At 41.9% G+C, this 21013-nt stretch overlaps 1 protein-coding gene and 1 long non-coding RNA gene across 9 annotated transcripts in view; one reads left to right on the forward strand and one right to left on the reverse strand.

Annotated features, from left to right (window-relative positions):
• ST18 (ST18 C2H2C-type zinc finger transcription factor) overlaps positions 1–21013 on the reverse strand; it is a 215821-nt gene that overhangs the window by 155799 nt on the left and 39009 nt on the right. For 7 of the 8 annotated variants that reach the window (XM_064170759.1, XM_064170757.1, XM_064170762.1 and 4 more), the window contains 2 exons: positions 20448–20570; positions 10742–10871 (listed from right to left, as the gene is read on the reverse strand). In XM_064170759.1, coding sequence (XP_064026829.1) covers positions 10742–10871; positions 20448–20570 — 253 coding nt within the window. Of the gene's footprint in view, positions 1–10741; positions 10872–11182; positions 11414–20447; positions 20571–21013 lie in introns of those variants that run through there. The other variant, XM_064170764.1, reaches the window with a different exon arrangement.
• Positions 10461–14496, forward strand: LOC135189955 (uncharacterized). Its single transcript, XR_010308391.1, has 3 exons — positions 10461–10711; positions 11367–11528; positions 14363–14496. It is a non-coding gene; the product is annotated as an uncharacterized LOC135189955 (long non-coding RNA).

A 21013-nucleotide genomic window follows, 5' to 3' on the forward strand; every position in this document is an offset into this window, starting at 1 on the left:
CCATTATTTTTCTATAATGAAGTTGATTAATTAAAGGAAATTCTAAGCCTTGTACCTTCTCTTTCCTACTCTTCCCCCAACATTTTTTTTTTCTCCTTCCACTGGGAAATCATAGTACAGCTACTACTCTAAATGGAAGAAATTACTAATCTGGGAAGATACCCTGCATCTCCACAAGCAGTCAACACAGCAGCTTCTCTAACCAATGCCTTAAGCTGTCCTCTCCCACAACAGCCTGACCAGCTATCTTTTTATCTTCCATAAACATAGCAAAGTCTTTATCTACAATTTTAGCCCGTCATTTTGTGAAGGCACCTTCACTGAATTATCTAGATCCTCATAAAAACTGGCAGCCCTGTAATGAAGAATCTAACTTTGATGTCAGCCTCAGTAAGGAAACATCAGGCAGCCATTTATTCTCAAAGTCAGATTTCTGGTAATAGATACATACATCCAACCTTAAAATTTATCTCATCTGAAAGATGTTGTATTTCAGATTTCTATAGTAATATTACATCTTGTAAGACACTTCCAAGACATGCTGTATACCTCCCTAGCCTCCCACATTTTTCTGGCTGTTTTACATGATAGTCTTGCTGTGTAATGATGGAGTACATGACAGCTGAGGATCTGTTTTTCAGCATTTTCAGCAACTAGTGATAGCGACACCATCCTTTAAAAAGGCTCCTTTGATGTACAAGGTAAAGAAACCTCTGTCACTGTAAGCCAGTGGCCAACAGCTATAATTTCTTCATCATTTGTATGGAGGTGTGACATCCTCCATCTGTCCCTGTTGCCAGGTCCCAGGCAATCACAGGATTTAGGGGAAACATGTAGGTAAATGGAAGAGAAACATCAGACTTGTACAAAGGATGGGTTACTCTCTGACCCTCACTGCTCACACTAAGTAACTAGAGGAACGGAAATACAACTAGTAGAAGAAAAGGATTCAGAGCAGTGAATAAATCACACAAAGGCCATTGCTGACCAGATTGCTCCCAGTCACATAGAGAAGTTGTACTGTGGAGCTCATATGTGAGACTGCTCACTGTGTGAATAATTGCTTTTCCTACCACTGCAGTGTACCACAAGAAAAGATTTTACATGAGACTCCTGTACAAAAAAAAAACCAAAACAGCCATTCCTGAGCTAGTCAATGTGGCAGTGCTAGGTCATAGACTGGACTTGATGGTCTCAGAGGGCTGTTCCAGACTCTAATTCTGTGATTCTGTTTGCAGATGAGTACAGTTACCTGTCTCAATATCCTTGGCACATGTACAGTGGTCAGTTTGGATGTTCTGCAAAGTCCTTTAGACTTACTATCCCTCTAATAGAAGTGTGAATTCAGTCAAGTCTGAAGCTAAGATTGACTCTCCAGTGTTCACAGATAGAATTCAGGAGAATTAAAATCCCCTTGGCTCTGCATTTCAGAGACAACCCAGGTGTATTGGCTTGGCTAGAGGTTAGGTAATGCCTAGGGAAGGGATGATGACCCACAAGGGAAGGCCATCACATAACACTTGTCTCTGTGCCTCACAGTTGGGAGATTTAGGCTGCATATCCTTGACAAGCATAACCTTGCTATTATGTGCTTCCATCAGCTCAGTCTCTGAGCTCTTCCATGATTAACTGAATAATTCCATTTGCAGGACACGATACCTAGCTCTGCAGTTCTGGGGTACTCTACATTACTGGCACTGAAGTTAGGATAATCACAGTTGAATGATCGTGTGTCTTGTCTACATGATGACACAACCCCTCAGGTCATTATTTGCAGAGGGCTCCAATCAGAAACCCAAACATTACAATAACCTCAAAGCTAATCTTATCATGTAACAGACAGACTTTTGTGGCAGGAGATTACTTCTCTACCCTGGCAAACTTGGGTAATATCTCTATTGTTGTACTGAACTGTGGCTATGAACTCTGTACTACGACAGAAAAGCAAATAAAAACCAAGCATTTGATAATATTCTCTGTGATATCACTCAGTACCAACCTCTTCTCTCACCTTAACATTTATAAATGTCTTCTACCAAAAAAACCCAACAACAACAACCAACCAAACAAACCCAAAACAGATAATGAAGCTTTTGAGGTCGTTTTGAGAAATACTTTATCATCACATTGCCTGGCAGCAGAGAAAAGCAACTTAGAAAACTGCTTTTTTATGGAGTAGGTGAGCAATATCTTTCGGGAACAAATTGTGGTGCTGCCACAACAAACGCAGGGACAAAAATTCAGAACTGTCACACAGCTAATTCAAAGTGAAAGGTATTAAACAGGATTTGCCCACAACTAGCTTGCACATTTTCTACACTGCATTCTTAAAAATATTACTTCAAGATGTGCAACTACGAGGCTAAATTTGTGAAACTCTTTCAAACATCACAGCAGGAAAGAAAAATGTATTTTCCTGAGATGAGAAAGTTGCTTGCTAGAAATGCTGCCATGATGGCTTCAAGTTTCAATCATGCATTTTGATATTAAATTCTGGGTTGAAAATATACACAATCCTTCACAAAAATGCCTCCATGAAATTCCATCATTGCAACTTGGACACTTGATCTTCACAAGTGTTAAGTATTCACCAGTGTTAAAGGTGAACAAAAATGGAAGATACTCAAGCCACAATGGCTTTGGCTGGCTTGATCTAGGGTAAGGTGTCCTGGCCCATGGCATGGGGATTGGAGCTAGATGATCCTTGTGGTCCCTTCCAACCCTGACTGATTCTATGAGTAGTTGTGTATGGACTTCAGCATAATTTCTTCCCAAGCCCAAGCTAACTCATGTGGTCTGGAAGGATACTTCATAGATAAAACCAGAACCGCCAAATATTTCTAGCAGTGCCCATTGTGGCAGAAGAAGGAGTGATGGCTTTAAACCAAAAGAAGGAAGATTTAGACAACATACAAGGAAGAAATTTGTTACCACAAGGTGGTGAAACACTGGAATAAGTTGCCCAGAGAGGCAGGCAGATGCTGAATCCTTTTAGACGTTCCAGGTCAAGTTGTCTGGGGCTCTGCACAGCCTGATGTAGTTGAAGATGTTCTTACTGCAGACAGTTTGGACTACATGACCTTTAAAGGTTCCTTTCAACCCAAACCATTCTCTAATTCCATACTACACAGCTTTATTTCAATATTATCAAGAAGCCTTTTCTAGATGTGAGTGTTCATGGTTTTCTTTCTTTCTTTTAATTCATGAAACCATAAATTGTTCTTCCTCAGATTTTCATTCTTATCATGCAGAAATCTGATTTTCAGGTATGTCCATCCCAGAACATAGTCACCTGTTAGAGTCCAGGTGTGTCATGCAGAACATGCTTCCTTTCCTCATGATCATAATATCAGCACAAGATGCAGACTCTTGCTAGGTAGATCAAAATAGGATGGTTTTGATACTCAAAATCCTGTTTGCAAATTGCCACTAATTTGATTTGAGTACAGCTAAACTGCATTTCTCAGGTAGAAAAATCTGGGAGAGAGAGGCAACATCACGATTTCATGAGATGGATGAACATATTAAATGGTTGTTATCTTTGTTGTCACCTCTGGTAATTGCTGGGTTCACAGACCTTCAAAACGACTTAAAGAACTGCAGGTGCCTAAGTATTGCATTTGCTTTTCTATTCCACTGGTACAGAAGGCAACATGTCTTGTGTGACAATAGCCTGGCCCTTTTCCCCACACCCACCACACAGTGCCAATGGAGTCAGCAGGAATGGGATGTGCCACCCAGCTTCAGGCTGTCAGGCATGGGCCAGCAGACTCCTACAGCCTGGGTTGTGTTTGTTACACCCTGCTCTACAGAAGCCTTCTCATTGATGGGAGCAGCTTCTGCTTCTGCTTTCAGTAAGAAGAGGAGCTCAGGTAGTGTGAATTATAACATGAACTGGATGATTTTTGAGGTTCCTTCCTACCTAAACTGCTCTATGTTTCAGAGGAAGCAACATGCTCTTTTAACAAGCATCTCAATACAAGCAAACAAAGCTAGCTAGCTTGTTCCAGAATGCAGCTTGCAGGCTGAGAGGAGAGGAAGAGCATTTACAATATGGAATTGATCCATTTTAAGTGTTAGAGTTGGCAAATGTGTTGGGGGGGAGGGGGGAAAAAAAGTCTGCAACAGCTAACCTGGCATGAATCAGGAACAATATTTTGTAGGTGGGTCCAGCAGAAAGCATGGTCCATTAGGCTCAAAGGATACTGCAACAGAACAATGGAAGCAGACAGGAAGTCTGCACTAATAAATATGCCCATTGGGCCAGTGCCACTGCCCAACATGGCATAGATACATACAAAAGGATTATACACTAAATGGTGCAAACACGGTCCAGTCCATCTGTCATAAACATTAAGTCCAAAGGCCACAGGTGCAGATGGCACTAAAAAGTAAAAATTACACCCAGACAGAGACCACTTCATGTAATGTGGAGAAGAAAAAAAAAAAAACCCAGTGAAACAAAACAAAACACACACATACACACACACAAAATCCAGTGACTTGTTTCCAATCCATAAATGTTCTCAGAATGTCCTTGGCAATCCCTTCCTCTTCCTTCCCCTCTGCTACTGTACACGTGTAACATACATTTTATTTCAGAAAAGGGCTTGGAGCATTCAAAACCAAATTTTTATTCAGTTGTACAAAGCCACTTGATACTTGGGAAAAGAGGCAAATAATTTAAAATAAGATTCAGTCTTTCATTCATAGAATCAGTCAGGGTTGGAAGGGACCACCAGCATCATCTACTTCCAACCCCCCTGCCATGGCCCAGGACACCCTATCCTAGACCAAATTGCCCAGAGCCTCATCCAGCCTGACCTTAAACACCTCCAGGAATGGGACCTCAATCATCTCCCTGGGCAACCCATTCCAGGTTCTCACCACTCTCATGCAGAAGAACTTCCTCCTCATATCCAGTCTGAATCTCCCCATTTCCAGCTTTGCTCCATTCCCCCTAGTCCCGTCACTACAACAAAATGTCTTTGCCTTTGGAAGTAGAATCTGACAGGCTCCAAGTATATCTTATTTGAGGAGCACTCCCAGATTTAAAAGCTCAGTGGAAAAAAAGGATGTGTTTCTCTCATAGCCATGTGCTGTAGCTGCTGAGTAGCCCTGACAAACAGGTTCCTGTGCTAGGATGTGTGGAAGTAAGACAGAGGTTTCAAGCATCCTTACTAGCCATCATTACTCCCTTACCTCCTATTCCCTTCACCATGACAGTGGCAATGTGCTTGGTCATGACTGCCCTGGAGCTGCTGCTGCATATGTGGGTCATGGTACCCCCAGTGCCTTGTGACTGGAGACAAGGCGGGTCAGGAATAATGGAATACATCAGAGGGAACACACATTCACTTCTGTTCATTTCCAACTTGCATCCTGTCCTAGGTTTCATGCTGGTAATTGGTCACATAGTCATGGAAAACAAGTAAGCCCAAGCCCAAAGTCTGGCTGTCCCACTGCACTGCTAATTTATTTAATTAGGTGTTGAAAACAGGAAACTCATATAAATGTGTTGCTATTCCTCTGAAAGTGAAGATTCTACACAGCTACACAAATTATTGAATCATTGGTTTACCTTTTCTGCTACTGTATACAGACAACATAAATTAAGGCTGACAGTGTTGGGACTCAGGAAAGCAACAAGGATTCTGCCTGGGCCCTGCCTAGATTACAGCTACCAGAACAAGACATGCCAACAGCACCCATGCCAACATGAACAGAAAATGAGAAACTACTGAGATAATGGAGTGAGAAACTAATAAACTTTGCAGATAGTGCAGTGAAGAGTGGCTGGATTTCACAGGCCTTTGAGAGAGGGTTATGTGACTAAAGTTTATTCCTGGCATATGAGAAAGTGAGGAAAAGGAAAAGCCAAGTATTAAAGAAAGCAAGTAACACATTCCCAATAGAACTCCAGGATGATATGAAAAATCCCACACCTAGCAATACCGTTCACACTAGTACAGTCAGGGGGAAAAGTAGTTTCTTGTCCTTTAGTGCATTATAAAGTTGCCTCCCTAGTACTGCTTCACTAAAATGGTAGAAACACCAAAAGTTAAACAGTTATTCTGATATTTTCCTGTTCTTTTACTCTTATGGGTTAAAAAAAAAAACACCTATTTTTCTCACTGTAGAATATTTGCAAGGACAATTTATTTGCCTGCATTTATCATTCTAATTTATTGGCACTAATTTAGTTCAGGTTATTTTGCAATCTGCAGATTGATAATGTAAGTGCAGGTAAGGAAACTTAATTTATTCAATTGCTGGTGCAAATGTCACAGTTTCCTTGTTTATATGAAGAGATTTTCACTAGTGCTGCTATCTCAATTACTGATAACCACTGCCTGAATTAATATTGCTCCCATTTGGACACAAGCCCATGATATTTTTGATATGTGCTTAAACAGAAAAGAGAGCTTTATAGTTAAATGACATATATCTCCTTATCAGGAGTGTTGGAAGTCACCCCTGTGAACACACATATACTAAGGGTAAAGAAATTTATCCCTGTCCTAATGGTAAGATAATTTAACTGTGCACAGCCACTGAACAGGGAAGCCTTTATTTTGAGCCAGCAAACAAAGACATGAGAAAAAATGGACAAAACAAGGATATGATGTTACTATATGTGTAACAGTGTATGAATATAATGCCAAGACCAAGAAAATTAGTCTCTTCTCCCAGGCACCCAGCAACAGAATGAGGGGATACAGTCTCAAGTTGTGCCAGGGGAGGTCTAGGCTGGATGTTAGGAGGAAGTTGTTGGCAGAGAGAGTGATTGGCATTGGAATGGGCTGCCCAGGGAGGTGGTGGAGTTGCTGTCACTGGAGGTGTTCAAGAAAAGACTGGATGAGGCAGTTGGTGCCGTGGTCTAGTTGACTGGATAGGGCTGGGTGCTAGGTTGGAGTGGATGAGCTTGGAGGTCTCTTCCAACCTGGTTGATTCTATGATTCTATGACAGTGTCACACATTAATCTACCAAGACTGAGAACCTTGGTGGTAAGACAGATCTTCTGTTTCTTAATTGTGAAGAGCTCTTGCTATAATCTATCCTTGGTCTGGACACAGATAGGAACAGCAAACTTCTAGCACAGCACCCTACTTGATTGGGCTACATAGTTCCAGGAATATTCTTTTGATTGTTGAATTTTGAAGGTTTGCATGCCACAAATTCCAGGGAAAAACACCCAAACAACAGACCAGATCTTCACGAGTTAACTGAAGCAACAGAAAAGTTTGGAATTTTGGGCTTCAGCATTGATAGACTAAACCCAGAATATTTAACATTATGAGAACCATTCCAGCTTCAATCTTTGCATTATTTATTATTGGAGGGGCTTCCTCCCAACAACAACTATTGAAGAACAGGACTGACTGAAAATGAGCTATTCTGTTGTCACTCGGCAAAACATAACTTCTCATAACCCTTTTTACAGAGCAAAAAAGTAATGGGATGGATGTGAAATAATCAATGGATCAAGATTTTATATTACACCTGTAAAGGGAGTTCTTTCACAAGAAAACTCAGGTGGAGTGGAGTGAGAAACCTGTGTGTGATGTTACAGTGATGGAAGTGTGGAAAAACAGTCTTCACAGGTCATACTGCGACATCATTTTATAACATCCCCATCTCGTTCCCACGTCAATTTATACTGTTGATAGCTGCTGTAGTTATCAGGGAATTCCTCCCTTGCAGCAGTCCATCCTTTAAGCCCTCTGAACTGCATTTATACTTAACACTATCTGACTGATGGCACAAAAGCGCCTGTGAGAAAGAGCTGCAGAGTCTCTTGTCATTTCTAAGTACATTATAAAGCAAACAGAGAGAAAGTAGAGTTTTCAGAGGTGCTTCATGCTTTCTTGGACCTACATAATCAGTTTAAAGTACTTCAGAGGTATATAGAACAAGTAAAGAGGATTCTCAAAAATGTTCAGTTTGTAGAGTTCTATTCCTCTAAAGGTGTTGAGAAAGTCCTTCCTAAACTCAAAGACAGCAGAAGTAAGGTGATGTTGCAATGAAAATTGAACACATCACGTTCATCTGGTGATCATTTTGGGGCAATTCTTTAATATTCAACAGCTATAAAGCAGTTACCAAGTACTTATTTAAAGTGCAAGGAAACAGAACAGTCACAAGCAGGCTGCTCTTTCTAGATGGACAGAAAACAGCTTGGACAGAAGCTTTTCAGAGATGAGCTTTTGCAGCTAATATACGTTGGAGGATCTTTTCATGCACAGACTATACGAGGTGATTCTTTTCCTTGCTTTAAATCACAAAAGGAAACCACGAGCAAACAATGGCTTTAAAAAGTAGAACAAAGGATAATTCAGCTTTATATAGAGTCTGTCTGCCTCTCCCTCTCTTTCTCTCCGTATAAATGTGTATATACACAAAGAAAAGACTTTTAAAACAACACTTAAAGGTAATTATCCAAACTTACTGCAGGAAATGGGAACAATTCTTTTGTCACTTCAAGTATCTGAAAACTTTTTTCCCTAAAAAGTATCCTTTTTCTCCTATTTTTTTTTTTCTACCTAGCCATCAGATGGATGTGTTTATCACTGCAATATAGGTAAGAAGCATTACGTATGGGTTTCCATAATGATTCCATAAACCAGTATTTCCAGCATCTCTCTCCAAACTGTACCACGAGACAAAATACACGTTGTTTGAATTGCTCTGTTGAAACAGTCTGTCGTTATGCTATTGTCCCAGGCATTTTTAATCTGTCTTCCAAAGAAGACAGGAGTATTGACTGTAAGGCACCCTAAGCTAACTTTACTACATTTAAAAGGAAAAGTTAGCGATCCTAAGTAAGGAGCATAAACACACAAAGCCTTCAGCGCTCCGCTTGCTTTTCAGCGCTCTGCACTGACCTCTACTGGTTTCTCCACCCCAGCTTTCACAAATATTAAACAGTCTAATTGAGCGAACTTCTGCATTCTCTTGCTCTAGTTTAAGGGTAAAAGAAAACCATATCCCACCCTGCCAACTTCTCCCTGGTCAAAGATCAAGAAGCGACCAAGCTTCCAATTATGCGTGGCGTTTTACCTGTACTGTGTGAAACGTTACCAAAAAAATCATCATTTAAAATACCCTAACAGAACACATACAGCTGCAGAGAGACATTAAAATCAGACAACTCGAGCTTGACGCTTTGGGTGTATTTTTTATGACTGAATAATTTATCACATTTGCTTTATTCAACTGCTGCCTCATGTCTGCACCATTAGCTGTTTGGTATGCAAAATCTGGTTTTGTTTTGTGCAGTACACAACTTCAGATCTACGATGAGGAGCAGAAGTATTACTGCAACCAAAGTTGTGAATATGAACTCATCATCTTCAATCACCCCTATTTGACAGACTTCTGCTTCAGAGAACATGCTTGTCTCCAGAAGCTTCTTCAGAAGAGAAACTTCTCTAATTAGAACCGAGCTGACAGCTTATCACAGAATCACAGAAACATTCTGGTTGGAAGAGAACCCCTGGATCATCAAATCCAACCCTTATCCCCTACTCTACAAAGTTCACCCTTAAACTGTATCCTCAAGCACCACATCCAAATGACTTTTAAACACATCCAGGGTTGGTGATTCAACCACCTCCCTGGGCATACATCAGTGGATCAAAACACAGCAGCAAGTTTGACACTGTCAGAGTATCAACGCAAATGCTTAGCAAATTCAAGTCATTACCCCTTCTTATTTGGACCAGTGATGCACTTGCCACATCTTCTGTACTATTAAATGAAGTTCAACTCCTCCACTAACTGCTCACAAGAAAAAAAACAAATCTCTAGTTCTTTCTGTGCCTTAAAGTAAGAAGCAACTCTAGTTAGTCATAAGTGAGCAAACTTTTCCATCCTCGTGTACCAAAGAACACTTTCATTGTCAGCAGCTCTCAAAACTTTCCGAGTTTAAAAGCCTATTTTTAGATTTCATCGTTATGCAAGGCTTTACGTATGAATAACAGTTTTGCAGTATGAGGACTTAATTTCCTCTCTCTGCTATGTCAGTGACTCTAAACAATTCCCCCCCACCCCCCTTTTTTATAAGTCACCTGTACTGCCTGGAAAAACCCAGTGATTGTGGACCACAAAAACATCGACGCTGTGTTGTTCTCTTGGTATGCATAGCAAAACGATCACATATTCTCAAATCAATTTCACAACAGCAAGTGCCTGTTATTCATGAAGCCTTTTTTGGTGAAATAGTGTATTTTTCTTTCATTTGTCACAAAGCCTCTTTAAATGCTGAACATAACTCACTCAGATACTCAGCATGAATCTCTAATATTTATCTACTGAATAAATAAATATCTTGACGACATCTTTTTTTCCTCCTTTAAATCATCCTCCCCGAGCTCTTGAACACTCAGATTTCTCTCCCTTCTTTCACCACCACTGAACCTTACATCACTACGTTCTACAACTGTCAGTGCTTAGAAGCAGCAGCAACACAGCAAGGACACTCTGAAGATCCGAAGGCCAGCGGGGCTCTTCCACACCTCGGTGGAGAGGTGCTGAGTGTTGCCCCCACCAGCATTCGCCTCTCCCCGGTACTGACCAGCAGAGGGAGGAGAGAGGACCCACACGGCCCCGCAGCCCCTTCACACTACAGCCAAGCAAGATTGCAGCGGACAGCCTCGACTTTAACACCTGTGACGTTAGCGCATCTGACCTCACCCAGCAGACACACTGGTAATTGATTGTTTGTTTTCTCCTTCTTACCTTTACCCAGTGACTGATGACAGGCATCCAGAAGGTTTCCTGGTCTCGCTGGGTTTGCCACCACTCCAGTTCTCACATTGCTGCTTCTAGGAGTTGCATGAGTGACTGCATCCGATCTGCTTATCCTGTTCTGTGTTAGAAAGAAAACATTTTAATGTTCTGCTACTAGAATTGGGCCTTTGCACAACATATCAGAGCAAGCACATAATCGCTTTGAGATTTGCAAATCAGCCTCTTTTTTTTTTTTCCAGTGGGAAACAGAAAATCTTGTTAAGATTTCCTAGAAGTCACAAGGAGCAGAAGTCATTGATTTTCACTGAACAAGGTGTTGACTGGAACACCGTGAAACCAGCTGCCTTCCAAGTGGCATTTTAAAGCACTACTTTCAGTTATCTCTGTGCAAAACATTCCACAACAGCCCCAATAACTTTTTTTCCTTACCTCTGGTATCCCAGTGAGGTCACATTCTGTTAAAAACATCCTGTCAAGCTTGGTACAAAAGGGCTCCAAAGAATCAGAATGCAGAAGCTATGCAACTTGCTGACTAACTTTGCTCTGTATTATTTACCAACCACACAAAGAAAATGCTGTCTATTCAAAACACAGTTCAAAACTCTCTTCACAGAAAGTGAGTGAACAAACAGTCCCATGTCCGATGCTGCAGTCACATCTCCCATGAGGCCCGGTGATAGCTCTGGGGCATGGGACGGAGTGACACCGCCAGCAGCCACTACAAGGCACTTTTGTAAACAAGTTGTGTGTGTGCTCAGAGGAGGAGGAGCAGGAGGTGGGTGTCACTTTTTTCCTCTTTCTTAACATTAAGCTGTAGTTGCTCTATCATCTCTAAACAGACCTTGCCCTGCTTAGTCTGCTGGGTGTTTTGGCTATGAATCTTGCACAGTGTTTTCCTCGCTATCAGCTTTTATTTCTTCCAGAAATTATCTGAAAGGAATAGCCAGAACTAATTTACAGCCTAGACTTAGAACCCTATGGCTGGGTTAAACAGAAGAAGCTAGTTGAGGGTCTTATAGATCCCTCACAGAAACTAATAAAGAAGCTCTGTGGCTTACCCTGTTTCACACCCGGCTAAATTCAGAGCACCTGTGACAAGCCTTTTGCTTTGGCTTATTAAAGAAACAGGCCTCAATTGCAAAAGCCATGCCCTGATTTCAATCGTTGAGTAGTCCTGTAAGCCAAAAGGGGAATTCTGACCCAATATTAAGTCAACACTGGCACAGGTTGCGCAAGGAAGCTGTGGCCCCTCCCTCCCTGGTGGTGTTCAAGGCCAGATGGGATGAGGCTCTGAGTGACCTGTTCTAGTGGGAGGTGTCCCTGCCTATGGTGGGGGGTTGGAATTGGATGATTTTTGAGGTCACTTCCAACCTAAACCATTCTATGATTATATAATTGTCTTGTTGTACAATGGAATTCTTAAAGCAATATTAGAGGAACTTTAGGTTTTAAATTTCAAGTATTCCTAAAATCACAAACCCTCTCCACCCACTTCATCATTTTAAAGTCATCAATTGTTTGAAAAATCTTCCCCTACTACTCACAAAGCCATACTTTGGCAAAGAATCACAGAATGTTAGGAGCTGGAAGGGATCATGAAAGATCATCCAGTCCCAACCGCCCTGCCAGAGCACAATGACCTATACCAGATCACACTGGAATGCATCCGGGTGGGTCTTGAATATCTCCAGAGAGGGAGACCCCACAACCCCCCTGGGCAGCCTATTCCAAAGAAGCAGAAATACTTTTTTCACCTCTCTGTAGGAGCAGAAGTACCATGTAGCCCCAAGTCTTTCCAGTGCTGGCCTCTGGCCCCCACTCACACCAAGCCCATCTTGAGTACTGTAAGCAGCACAATAGGGACATCTAACTACTGGAGCAAGAAGCTGTGATCATTCCAGGTTTGGCATAGGGGGCATTTAACTGCTGATACGCTGAAACAACTGAGTGAATCATGATGCATAAAGTTATATTTTTGTTGTCCAGTGAAGAAATGCAGAAGTTTTCTAGAGATGCAGAAAATCCTAACATAGCTGACTGATTTCTTTTAGCAACACTTGAAAATAATGAATGGTGATTGATCTTGCTTTAGAACTAACTCTCCAGCTTTTTAAACCAAATGTGATTGCTCCAAAGTACCCAACAAACACCCAGTTTTTGAGCAGTGTCTGCAGAGATTCCTCATCAAGCAATACCAACAGGTGCTCTTGCCCTTTAATTTAGACTTCAAAAAGGAAGTGAACCACTGCCATTTGTATTTGATTTTTACTTCAAGTTAATATTGTAAGCTCTTCTCACTTAATTGAAATTAGCAATGTACATGTACATTCCCTCCTTCCCAATAATCTCCTTTTTCCACTTGATTATATTTCAGGAGCACATTCCCTGCCCACTAAAATAATTCAGTACACAGTAGGTTGATTCTTTTCACAGTATCACTATGAAGTCAGAAAGATGATACTGCCTGCTCTATAAACTAGGAAGACCTTGATTGCACCTTCCTCTAAAGCTTTTTCTGAGCTCTGGTACCTATTTTTGAACAGGTCAGAACTAGCATGCAGGGGGCTGTACATAACAGCAAAGTCTACAGAACATTAAGCTTTCTCTGTCCAAATATCTGATTAACTTTCTCTTCTCTACTACTGATGCTGTAACTAGAGTTTGAAAGGTACACCTTGTTTTTTAAGGTAAATCTACTAAATCTGAGGCATAGGAAGTTTCAACTAAACATGAGGAGGATTTTTTTTTCACTGTGTGGGTGACAGAACACTGAAACAGACTGCCCAGGGAAGCTGCAGAGTCTCCCTCTCCAGAGGTATTCAAAACCCACCTAGATGCATTCCTTCAGGTGATCCTGCTCTGACAGGGGGGGTGGACTGGATGATCTTTCAAGGTCCTTTCCAGCCCCTGACGTTCTGTGATTCTATGATAAATTATGCAAGTTAAAGGATCCTGAGCATTTAAAATTGTGTTCAGACCACACTCCTTTCCTATACTATTATTAGAGGAAGTGACAATTCCTTTTTCAGATCAAAATCAGCAATAATTTTGGGAGAGAGCAAATAGTGAAAATATCATGATGTGACACAGAGTTAGTTCCATGATGTGGGTTTTTTTTGAGTTGTGTATACATTTCTGTTCCAGCATCTTTGGTACACCGGAGATGAGATATGCTGGAAGCTCTTTTTGCCCTTTGCAATCTGACACTCCATGCCACACATAAAACAGTCTTCATTGGAGGGCACTCGTTAAGCATTGCCCTTCCTTTGGAGCCTGAATGGAGATGAACACCTCTTCCTTGATTTACTCACATCTGGACTGTCAGTCCATTTGGCTTCACAAGGATAATTATGGACTGCAAAGTCAAGCTCAGCTCCTCAGAAGTTGTTCCCATGTACCTCTTGCAGGCCATCAGTTCTTCCACAATACCAACAGCAGTCTGCATGTGTGCTTTTCAAAACTGACCATACACTTCAGTCTCATAGAGAAAAAAAGGCTAGAAACTTTAAGTTTCTTATGTCAATTTGCCAAATGTAAGTCACAAGGGAGCTAAGATGTGAACCCAGTGATGTATTTAACCTCAGAGACACTTTTCTCTCTCTCCTACAGCTTCACCAGGAAAATGAGGCTAAGCAAGACTGGTACTAAACATGCACACCAAGAAACCCTAGCTGCAGTCACCAGCCTGCTGCAGAATTCTCTGGGGATGACAAGCAGAGCTGGCAAACGAAAGTGGAAGGGGCTAGAAAGAAAGAAAATGTGTTTTTCTGCTGTTCACAAAATACATCCAGCACTTGAATTAAATTGAAATGCACCAAAAAAAACCTCCAGGCAGGCTAGGCAACAAATATTCTGTTTGGTGTCCAATAACTCCAGAAGCAATGTTGGATATCAACCACTCATGTGCTCCCATCAGGTGGTTTTAAAAACTAAAACAAAAGATTTCCAACCCTCCCATGCTTCCTCCTTTTCCACGTAATTACCGCGAGTTACAGCTCGGAGTGATGCCATAGAGAGCGGGGGGGTGGGAGTGAGGTGAATGTGAACAGATAAAAGCTGGGTAAACCACTCCAGTAGTCAGGCTCATGCAAAAGTACTTAACCAGAAACAAATGCTGCTGATGCTTTTGTTCTGGTCTTTCACTGAAGCTTATTCTGCCCTTCTAATGTGTCTCCTATAGGTTGCCTCTGCCAGGCAACTGTGCGTGTGCTCAGAGTCCCAACTGCTAGCATCACAGTTATTTATTTATTTTCGACCCAAATAAACTCTTAATGGACTCACATAAAACATTTGGAATTCTGGTTTGGTTGGTTGTTTGTTTGTTTTTTTTCTTTTGGATGCACACTAAATAATAATAAAAAAAAGCCAGAAGCACAACAAGCCATAAGGGATTGAAAGGGATGATTGTTCAAAGCCCTATTAAAAGGTTTGTTGCTTTATTTATATATATATTTCTTTTTAACAACACAATTTCAAAGCCTTTTAAAGAAGGCTCCTCCTCTTCAGTTGCCTGCCAAGATGGTACTTAGCTGAGGGAGGGAGTGGCTGCTCTTTAAAAGATGATGGTATCTATTAGAGAGCGAGGGAGATATATATATAGATAGATATATATATATATATATATATATATATATATATATATATATATAAAAGGCTTTTCCAAAAAACAGTTGTCCTGACTGGCCAATGAAAAGAAGCAAAAGCTGTAAGATGAGGATTAAACGGAAAGAAGAAAGGAACATCAAAATATGCAACAGAGAGAGAGAGATAAGAGAGTGATTTTAAAACAACCCCGGTTCTCTTCAGATCCTTTCAGTTACACCATTACACTAACTATGCTCCATACTTAGGCATCTGTCAGGTGGTAATTGTGAAGCACTCCACGGTAATTAGCTCTGACATCCCTCTTTCATCAGGTAGGTGAGGGACAGAGACCCACTCACAGGCAGGCAGAGACCAGGCTGTACAGCTGGTTTATACAGGGCCTCAGAGGACTGGCAGCACACCACGTTACAAAGCAACGGGCCTGGAAGGGTTGCTGACAACCCGACACACAATTAACCAGGTTGGAAAGGATCTTTAGGATCATCAAGTCCAACCTGTCACCCAACCCTTCTAATTAACTAAACCATGACTAAATGCCTCGTTCAGCCTCCTCTAAAACACCTCCCTGTGCAGCCCATCCCAATGCCAATTACTCTTTCCCTGAAGAATTTCTTCCTAACACCCAGCCTGAACCTGCTCTGGTGCAGCTGGAGGCTGTGTCCTGTTGTTCTGTCGCTGGATGCCTGAAAGAAGAGACTAACCCTACCCTACAGTCTCCTTTCAGACAGCAATGAGCTCTGCCCTGAGCCTCCTCTGCTGCAGGCTGCACACCCCCAGCTCCCTCAGCCTCTCCTCACAGGGCTGTGCTCCAGGCCCTCACCGGCCTTGCTGCCCTGCTCTGGGCATATTCAAGCACCCCAACAGCTTTCTTAAATTGTGAGGCCCAGAACTGGGCACAGCACTCAAGGCCTGACCAGCGCTGAGTACAGGAGCAGAAGGACTTGCCTGATCCTGCTGGCCGCACTATTCCTCATCCAGGCCGGGATGCCAAAATGCCCCTGATGTGCTGTGTTACTTCACTGGAGGTATTCAATGACTTGTTCGGGTAGAAAACAGGTCAAACACAGCTGAAACACTGGAGATACACTGAGGACTGTGTCCCTGTCCTTTCCTTCAGAAGCAAAGATAGATTCCTCTTTTGGATATAAGAAATCATAGATTCATAGAATGGTTTGGGTTGAAAAAGACCTCAAAGCTCATCCAGTTCCAACCCCCTGCCACAGGCAGGGACACCTCCCACTAGAGCAGGTCGCTCAAGGCCTCATCCAACCTGGCCTTGAACACCTTCAGCGAGGGAGCAGCCACAGCCTCCCTGGGCAACCTGTGCCAGTGTCTCACCACCCTCACTGCAAAGAACTTCTTTTTAATCTCCTTCCCCAAGCTTCAAGCGGGTTCCTCTCACCAAATCACTACAAGCCCTTTGAAGAAGTCCCTCGGCAGTTTTTTGTAGGCCCCTTTCAGCCCTGGAAAGCAGCTCTAAGGTCTCTCTGGAGCCTTCTCTTCTCCAGACCGAGCCACCCCGGCTCTCTCAGCCTGCCGCCACAGGGGAGGTGCTCCAGCCCTCAGATCACCTGTATGGCCCTCCTCAGAGCCCACTACAGCAAAGCTTTACTTTTCCTCCTAAGCTGTTGCATCGACTTGCAATAGTCAGAGCCACAGGGCACAAAAGTGATACAGAAGCCTCAAAACCTTCCCATGTGAAGGGCATGAAAGAAACTGGTGCAAGGGAATGTTTTCATTGTAGCTCGGCTGCACTGAAAGACCCTCCCTAACTCCTGAGGCCTGCAGCCGAACCCACAACACTCACAACTAGAGGCAAAGACATGAGCCTTCTAGAAAAGGTGATCAAAACTGCTATCTCTCTCCACCGTGAAGATCCCCTTTCTTCAGTGATGCTTCAGCATGCCTTAAAACACTAGACTGTGTGTAACTGTGCATGACTTGCCCCTTGATTTCCAGATGGGCGACTTAAACCCATTAGGTGTCTCCAGTGACTTCTGCAGGAGGAGAGTGTTCGCAGTGAAGGTGATCATTTCAGGAATACTCGTTTTAAAAAGCAGTTTGCTTGAATTGTTCTCATCCCCAGACTAATCACCATCTAATTAAAACACAACACGGGAAACGCATTTTGAAGAGCCATTAGCAGAAGAGAGATGGTCTTGCTATGGGTAATCTGTACCCTTGAGGATGAAGGAGCCAGCACCTGACTCACTAGATGTGCAGAACACTCTCCTGAGTTTTGTGAAGGATGAAGATGAGATGATGCTGTTGCTTTCAGCTAAATGCATTACTTTTGAGATGAGGGGAGCTTGGGCTGCCACCCAGTGGAGGCTGGTACCAGTTTTGTGCAGATTGAACCTTGCAGGCACAGCTGGACAGCCAGAGCTCTAGCTCTCAAGGTAACAGCAGAAAAAGCAACACCTTAATGGTGCTATCGCTTCTTGCACGCCTGGTATTCTGGATCAATGCATTCTAACTACAAGTCCAAACATTTGTAAATGTTAACAATGTTAGAGTCAGGCTGAAATTTTGTCTGGTGTGTCTGCAGTTATAGTTTCTGTCAGACAAAAGTGGATTGTTGAATAAACTTGCCCAGCAAACAGTATCAGTAGACCTGTTGATTGTATTTGTATTCAGATGCGTAGCAGTGATTTTATTAGCCACTTGTGTCATAAGCAACTGGGTCTTCAGGACTTCAAACCCCGAAGCTAAAATTAACACCAAACCAAACTGTTTCAGCCCAAAGGAAAATTAAATTTTCACAAGCCTTTCTTAGCTATCTGAGAGTTTTTGAAGCTTTAACACACCTGTGGTGCAAGTGCAAAGCAAAGACACCTGATGTGCTGTTTGGTACAGCAACCTTTGAAACAGAAGGCCTGTGAAGAACACTGCAATGACATTAATCTGCATACAAACCATCTCGGTCCAAAACAGGATGACAGGGTTTGTAAAGCGTGACAGAACTCAAACCCTTCTCTCTGTGAAAAATTGGAGGTGTTTATACAAATTGCATGTTAAAAGTGGGGCCGAACACAACACAAGAAAACAAAGAGTTCAAAGTTACCCCTATAAACACCAAGTTTCTTTGAGGAACAATGCAGTACAAATCTAGGGAGATGAATTCCACCCCAAATTTTTAACTTGAAGCTGCCAGTCCACCCTTAGGGGAATCCTTACCGGTTCAATGAAAACAACACACAAACTGAGCATTAGAAAACTAATAGCAAAAGGCAAATCTGAAACCAGGGCAGGCTGTGCCCTTCTCCAAAAGTTCTATGCACAACTTGTGGTCAAAACACTTTCCTGCCACAAGAGGGAGACACAGGCACACGATTTCGCCTCTAAGCGCTGAAGAGAACTTTAACATCCTGAAGTGACTTCTGCCAGGAGAGGTGTCTGATCCCTTTGCTCTCTCAGGAGCACAGAAGCAGCTCTGGAACTGAGGAGGCTGGCATAAAGTACTTCCTACTCAGCAGCAGCAAATTATGGGAAACAGAATTAAAATTCAGGGGTGTTAGGTTTTCACTGAGGTACACAGAAGGAAATACACAAGAGAAGTCCAAGTAACATTCCAAGGAAATAACACCCAAGATGAGCTCCTGAGCTTTTCTGAGAAGAGCTTGTCCTAGGAATTTTGGGGTGGAAAATACGAGTTAGCTTCCACTAAACTGATCTTGTCATTATATAAGCTAGATTAGTTATGGGACCACTGCTTAATTTTAACCATAAGGGATAATATTTTCAACTGCCATGATAACAGGGAATGCTTTTTTAACTGTGAGAGAAAAGACATTCAGTTAGGTGGGTGATGCTGTTGTGCATTAATCTAGGTATCACTTTTCACAATTAGTCATTCATTTGTGCACATATTTAACAGAACAGCTTACAATTACCACAAATAAGGAACATCCTCTCAGAATGTGCACGTCCCTAGTTTCTGATTTGCATCAAGGCAGTGCCTTGAAATTAATTTCTCAGTGTGATTTGTAGCTGGACTACTCTGAGCTGCCAGTCAAATGAAAACTAGCATTATTTTTTCTCCAGCACTGCAGTATATCTTGGCTTTATTAAATCCTTCACAAACTGCATATCATGAAGCATTTACAAACCAGTACTGATAGTGAAATAAACCAAGATAAGCACTGGTGTATTAGACAGCTTTGTTAATTGTTTAAATTCATGTATTGCTGTCAACTCAGCACTGATACTGTGCAAGGGTGAACTAGAGCACTCATTTGTTCCAGCAACTGTTGAAACTCATATCTGTGTAATTTATAGCAACCTAAATTGATGAAAGAACAGGATAGGCAAGAAAAAAAATGCAGCTTAAAAGCAGAAAAAACAAAGTCAGACAAGCACTGCTAATGTGAGTTAATCAGAAAAAAAATGCAGCAGTTCACACAGTATTTAATAACCTTAAAATTAGTTTGTATTCCCTTAAAGTTAGTTTGTGTTCTCCTGTTCAAGAAAATTATACTTGCTTTAAAAATTAGTCTACAGCTAACACTGTTCAATAATTTTATGTTTGAACACATAACAAAAATCAGTTTTTCCCTTGTCTGTTATTCAATACAGAAACTCACCTTCATTTTATTGGTCAAATGCAAGAGATCTGAATTTCTTTTAAAATGGACATAAACTCTGGAGTTACTTGGCTTGTTCTCAAAGGTCCTTAACATAAGTTTCCCTCCCTTGCAATGCATTTGCTAACAGTTAAATAAATTGACCTCTTGGAAGAAGTCCTTGCAGATTTCTGAGCTCTTTGCAGTATCACGGCAATGCGTTTCAAACAGACCAACAGTTACTGAAAGCTGAAACTGAGTTGTTCAGAGAGCTAAAAAGATGTTTTGTCTTAACAGAAATATGTTAAGAGGAGTTGATGACCCATAAGGTTTCCTTACTGCACCATCAGTGTAAGTGGGACTGAATATCAAATTACTGCCAAGAAGCCATCCAGTATGTGCTCAGTTGAAGACAGGAAACAGATTAGCAAAGTAGAAGCATACTGAATGCTGAGAAAAGCAGCTTTGAAGGCTGTGCTAGCAGGTTTATTGCAGCTTTTACATAGCTAGTTCTTGCCTAACTGCACCTGTATTTTAGACCGAGGGTTCCAGGCTTCTGCTGTAGCTGCCATTTCCTTCATTTCTCTTCCACTCAGCTTGAAGAAAGCTTCCCAGGGCCTCTTCCTAAAGTGTCTTTTCAAACGCTGTGTCTGAGGAAAACACAAAACAGAACAAAACATTTGTCATGCTCATTTTCCACCCAAACTGATGAATGAAGTTATTTTCCCCCATGTTGTGCCTGTTTGCCCATGATAGTAAGAGATAATGGGTTTTCCTTCCTTTATCTCATCCCAAAAACTTTTTCATATTGTTTACCTCTCTGTCCTCAGTCCTGTTAAGGAGAAGGGATTGAGAGAACGGCTGTGTGGGCATCTGAGAGCCAAGGTCAACACATCAGACACTCTCTCACTTTAGAAACAAGCAGCAGTCAACATCATAACACATCTGCAGTAGGCTTCCATGTGTCCATGCATAGACCTTTTCTCTCAGTATCTAAATGCATCACTACTGAGCTGTGCCCAGAAAATATCACATGGCCACAAATAGTAGATTCCTGTGTTTGCAGACATTACAACTTCTGGACTAATCCAGT

Source organism: Pogoniulus pusillus, chromosome 34 (genome assembly GCF_015220805.1).
Source record: "Pogoniulus pusillus isolate bPogPus1 chromosome 34, bPogPus1.pri, whole genome shotgun sequence".
NCBI lineage: Eukaryota > Metazoa > Chordata > Aves > Piciformes > Lybiidae > Pogoniulus > Pogoniulus pusillus.